The 6,053-nt window shown below is 34.5% G+C and overlaps 1 protein-coding gene across 1 annotated transcript; it reads left to right on the forward strand.

Moving 5' to 3' along the window:
* The first annotated feature begins 742 nt into the window (after nt 1–742).
* LOC123905280 lies at nt 743–1,544 on the forward strand. The gene is made up of 4 exons (XM_045954892.1): nt 743–746; nt 815–822; nt 969–1,319; nt 1,404–1,544. Exons 1-4 carry the CDS (start codon nt 743–745, stop codon nt 1,542–1,544), a joined length of 504 nt encoding a protein of 167 aa, XP_045810848.1.
* Nucleotides 1,545–6,053: the final 4,509 nt, after the last annotated feature.

Genomic DNA, 6,053 nt, shown 5'->3' on the forward strand with positions numbered 1-6,053 from the left:
TCCTATTAATATTTTTAAGTATGTTTTACTTTTTTGTTTTTTTTTTTTTATGTTTTGTTAAAGAGTATTCAAGAAGTTTGTTGATTTTTTATTTTAACTTATTTGTTAAATCTTTGTTTTGGATTTTTATGCGTATATATTAATCATTTTCTCAATTTTGTATGTATTGTCTTATCAATTTATTCTTTCAATTTAAATTTATTTATTTTAATTAGTAGCAGGATTTGATGGATTAGATACATGTCTTTCACTAAATTTACAGCTATTTGTGTTTATTAGTTTTGGTTCTTAACCTTGAGTTTACTTCAAAAGTGGGTCCTTTAGAACATTCAATTTAATGATTCTGCTGAGGAATAGTAATTTTTTCCTAGGGAAGTGAGATTGGAATGTAAATATGCATTTCATATGTCTTTTTTGTCAAAGCTACAGTTATTTCATTTAATGTTGATGTTGTACTCATTTTTCCCTTAATATTATATTTGCTTTGGCTTTATTCTAATCAATCTTTCTGTTTTACTTTCGGCCACAGAACCCTTGCTTATCTATCATAGTGTAAACATTTATTTTTACATCATTTGTCAGAGTTTGTCTTTGTATTTTGTATTCAAATTGTTTTATTCCAATTCTACCCAAATTATAACATATTTAGAATTGTTTTTATCTATAATTTCTTTCTTTCTTGACTGCTATATGTACCATACAGATATCTTCCAAGTTTTCTAATAACTTAAGATTTAGGATAATGGGTCTGTATAGTTAATATCTTAACTTGACCCCTTTGGCTTCTTTCACTGCTATTTATTTGAGCAATCAGGTAGTATTGTATCTTTTGTTCAGTTTTTATTTATAAAATATACTGCATTTTTATAATTGTCTGCTTTTTGTGTTATTTGAAAGATTGTAGTCATTTTATGTTATGGTTATTTTGTTTATTTTTACAGTTTATTTTGTTTTAAACTTCATTGCAGATTTTTGGTGAAGTTGATCCTTATTTTGTTAAAGAGTATGGTGCTGAGTTGCTTGAAAGTTCGAACTTTATTGATTACAATGATAAATTTCATACTGTGATCTTTAACCAGAGTTTTATTCATCCTCTTCTTACTATTGGATGGAGAGAGATGAAAGATGTGTTTGGTTTTGATGTAAACCAGGAAGTTGATGTTTTGTATTATGGTAATGGTGTTTTTGGTTTAATGTGCAGCAAAAGTCTGGAATGTTGTTGTCAGATTCCTGTCTATCATAGTCGTTTTATTCGGTTTGGTTATACCATCGAATTCTATCTCCAGTTAACTAGTGATAACATCAATCGATCCTTTTTGGTTAGTTTCCATGTTTGTGTTTTTGGTTTTATAGTATTTGTTATGTTAGTCAGTGTATTAATAGAATTTTGTTTCAATGTGTAGACTATTTTTGATGGATTTGAAGAATATCTCAGGAGCTGCAACTTCAAGTATATTTTTGTTTGCTGTGATAATGGGACTATTGATACATTTGATGTTGCTGTAACTGACAAGCCTTTCAAAACTATGTTGGAACAAAATTGATTTAAAAATGTTAGCCCCTAAATCTATAAAGGTTTTGATGATAACAAAGTATTAATAAACAATTGGAAGGACTAAAAATTTATTTTAAGTGCGCAGATATAAGCATCAGATAAGCTCTGAGTGAAGCTCAGAGGATGTGAATTCAGAAGATCACAAGCGCTCAGAAGATGTTGGACTTCAGAAGTTACAACCTTCAGATGATGAAGTCTTCAGAACTTCTTGAGTGACTAAAGCTTCATCAACCTCTGAAGATCTTTTTGAAAGCTGTGAAGATTCCCTTTGCAAGTCAACTCTTCTACCAATGAAGAAAAGGACCTTTCAAGCCTGATCAGTTCAGCTACTCTCGTTTTGTCTGTCCTCACTTGAGAACGTGGGTCTTCAGACTTGTTAGCTGAATAAGGAAAGTCTACTCTGCAGTAGTCAAAGTATCTGAAACTCTTACTCAGTTTAGATACAAACAAACTGCATCAAGACAGACTGCTTGAAGACAAAAGATTATCAACTCCAACGGTTCTTTTTGCAACGACTCTTTTCTGGTGATATATATACTAGAAGGATCAGCTGCATTAAATAACAATTATTAAGGATTGAACGTGCGCTGAACAAACTCTGAATTCTGTGTATACAAGCTCTGAACCTCTTATCAAGTGTTTTTGCACTTTAGTCAAATACTCTGTACTCTTTGTATTTGCTCTCTTTAGGTTCTTCTAAGAGCATCTGTATACTTTCATATACTTTACTATTACTTGAGGAAACTTAAGCTTGTGTGCTTAAGTGTGAAGTCTTAAGCTTGTGTGCTTGAGCATTGTTGTGAAGTCTCTTGCTTGTGTGCTTGAGCAGGTGTAATCTTGTGTGATTATAGTGAAATCCCTTGGAAGTGCAAGGGGACTGGACTACTCTCGTTTTGTGAGAGGAACCAGTATAAATTGCCTGTGTACTTTCTCTCTCTATCTTGTTATTATTTGTGTTATTTATCCGCTGCTAACTTAGTTGAGTTAAGAACTTGAAAAAGTTTTAACTTAGCTAAAACACAATTCAACCCCCCCCCCCCCCCCCTTCTTGTGTTTTCACACCTTCAATTGGTATCAGAGCTCTGGTCTGTTACTTTCACTTAATAGTGAGACAGTAAAGATCTTGTGAGAACACTATGTCTGGAGGAGACGATAGTAGTACTAGAACTACCGGTGAAGCCGGTGAGGCCAGTGGTGCTGGTGGTGGTCCTAGAAATGCTTTTGGTTTTGACTATTTAAGTAATGAATCACATGAACATAGTGGCAATAGAAAAGCCCCTATATTCAATGGTGATGCATCTTTATTTGAGTGGTGGAAGGAAAGACTGTATAGCAATATTACTGCTATTGATCATGAGTTGTGGGATTTGGTTGAGCTGGGAGTAACTTTTGAAAACTTAAATGAACATGGAAGATTGTCCATTGAGCATAGAAAGTTACTCACACCAGCTAACTTAAAAACCTACACTAAGCATCATAGAGTAAAGGACATTGTTGTTGGTGCTATTAGACATGAGGATTATGTCAGAATAGAGAACAAGTCTACTGCTAAATCTATCTTTGACTCTATGTGTGCTACCTATGATGGTAATGAAAAGGTTCAAGAGGCTAAGGCTAGTCTCTTGATAAGGCAATATGAACTATTCACTATGCAACAAGATGAAAACATTGAGACTATGTTTACAAGGTTTCAAATCCTTGTATCTGGTCTTAAAGCTCTTAAGAGAAGTTATTCCACCTATGACCATGTTCAGAAGATTCTGAGAAGTCTTCCTATTGCTTGGAGACCCAAGGTCACTGCAATAGAGGAAGCTCAAAATCTCAAGACTCTGAGTCTTGAGGCTCTGATAAGCAATCTCAGAAGCCATGAGATGGTTCTGAATGCTGATTCAGAAGCTAAGAAGAAGTCCAAGTCTGTGGCTTTACAGTCAACTAGGACTCCTTCTAAAGCTCTTAAGACTCAGCTTCTTGACATTGAAGAGGAATCTTCTGCAGATGGTCAAGAGGAGGAAATGGGTGAAGATGAGTTTGCTTTATTCACCAAGTTTCAGCAATGGAACAGATTTAACAAAAGAAATTTCAGAGGTAACAACTCCAGAAATTTTGTCAGCAAAAAGGATGATCAGAAGAACTGCTTCAACTGTAAGAAGCCAGGACACTTTATTGCTGATTGTCCAGAAATGTCTGCTAAAGACAAAAGCAAAAGATACAGCTCAAAGAAGCAACAATTCAAGAGCAAATTGAAAAAGAGTCTGATGGCTACTTTTGAAGAGCTATCATCTGAGGAAGAAGTTGAGGAAGAAGAAGAGGCAAATCTAGCCCTGATGGCTTCAACTGACTCAGATGCAGATTCAGAAGATGAATCAGAATCAGATTCAGAAGTAACTGATGAGGTATTTTCTGACTGCTCTAAATCTCAACTTATAACTGCACTTAACAAGGTCATTGAGAAACATCTCAGAGTGTTAAGTAAACAAAAAGTTTTACAAGAAAAGCTTAACACTCTGACTGAACAAGCAGAACATTTTCAAGGTCTATATCAAGAAACTCTGAATAGAGTAAATGACTTTGAAAAGGGTTGTGCTGTTTGTCACAAACCTATTGATGAGCAGGAAATAGCTCTTCAACAGTTTGTGCATCTCAACCTTGGGAAGAGCAAAGCTGCTAATAGAATTTATAATGTTTTGAGACATAGAGGAGAAGGACTTGGCTATGAATATGGTAGAACATATTCAAAGCTGAAGACCTTTGCTAAAAAGGTTGGAAAATCTTGGGTTTATTATGTTGTTCCTCCAAGTGAAGAGGGAAAGAATCCTGGTATTGTTGAAAATGACAATGATGATCTGAGTGATTTAGAAGCTGACAGCTCAGAGGAACCCAGTTCCTCAGGATCTGGAAAGAAAAGTTCAGAAGATAGAAGTTGTTCAGAACCTGAGAACATCAGTTCAGAAGTTCTGAAAGCTTCAACATCTGAGACTTCAAATTCTGGATCCAAAGGAACTTCAGTACCTGAAGCTAGTCAATCTGAAAGATCAGAAGTTTTTAAAAGAAAAAATTCTAAATCTCAGATGAAGTACAGGACTCAGATTATTTATGATTCTAGAGTCAGTAGATATAATCAATCAGAACATGGGATTGGTGATAAATACAAACCCTGGAATCATAAACAATCCAAATCCTGGAATAATAACAGATCTCAAAAGAAAAGGTTTCAAAAAGGTTATTATTCCAAACCAAGATCTTTCTCTAACACTAGACAACATAGTAAGCATTTATGGACTAACAAGCGTGGACCCAGAAGATGGGTACCAAAAGCTGAAATAATGTATCATTCAGATTTACCAACTAGGAAAGGATATGTCCTACCTAGAGTATGGAAACAAGTCCTATGCAAAGGAAGAAGGGCTTATGTCCTAGACAAATGGCTGACAAGTTCTCAAGTTAACAATCAGAACTTGAAAAATGAAGAGGAAGAATACTGGGATGACTTTATCATTAACTATGATGAAGAGTTCTATCGCAATGATTAAAGTTGTTTCTCATACAGCCTGCCACTCAAAGAAGTATCATGAATCATTCATGGTATCTGGATAGTGGATGTTCAAGGCATATGACTGGTGACAAACAACTTTTTTCTAAGCTGACTATGAAAGAAGGAGGATCTGTTGGCTTTGGAGGTAATCAAAAAGGAAAGATAATAGGTACAGGTACAGTAGGTAATTCTTCCCTATCTATTAATGATGTTTGGTTAGTAGATGGACTCAAACATAACTTATTGAGCATAAGTCAATTTTGCGACAATGGTTATGTAGTTGTCTTTAATAAGGAATCATGTACTGTATCTAAACAATCTGATAACTCCATTATATTCAAAGGTCTGAGAAAGAACAATGTTTATAAAATTAATCTTTCTGATTTGAATGAACAAAAAGTGATGTGTCTTTTGACCTTGAGTGAGGAAAAATGGATCTGGCATAAGAGGTTAGGCCATGCTAACTGGAGGTTAATCTCTAAGCTTAGTAAGCTTGACCTTGTCAGAGGTTTACCAAAAATCAAATATCACTCAAACACACTTTGTGGTTCTTGTCAAAAAGGAAAAATTACAAAATCATCTTTTAAACCTAAAAACATTGTTTCTACCTCAAGACCATTGGAACTTCTTCACATTGATCTTTTTGGGCCAGTTCACACTGCCTCTATCAATGGAAAGAAGTATGGATTAGTAATTGTTGATGATTACAGTAGATGGACTTGGGTAAAATTCTTAAGAACAAAAGATGAAGCTTATGATGAGTTTAGCATCTTCTGCAAACAAATTCAAAATGAAAAAGGCTACACTATTTTAAAAGTTAGAAGTGATCATGGTGGAGAATTTGAAAATGAACCTTTTGAAAACTTTTGTGAAAAATATGGCATCTTGCATGAATTCTCTTCTCCTAGAACTCCTCAACAAAATGGGGTTGTAGAAAGGAAGAATAGAACTCTGCAAGAAATGGCC

Source organism: Trifolium pratense, linkage group LG2 (assembly GCF_020283565.1).
Source record: "Trifolium pratense cultivar HEN17-A07 linkage group LG2, ARS_RC_1.1, whole genome shotgun sequence".
In the NCBI taxonomy this organism is placed as follows: Eukaryota; Viridiplantae; Streptophyta; class Magnoliopsida; order Fabales; family Fabaceae; genus Trifolium; species Trifolium pratense.

What these genes read in the sequence shown, in the direction of transcription:
- LOC123905280 (XM_045954892.1), top strand. An exon ending in ACATCAATCGATCCTTTTTG is followed by an intron (nt 1,320 to 1,403) that starts GTTAGTTTCCAT and finishes TTCAATGTGTAG; the next exon opens with ACTATTTTTGATGGATTTGA.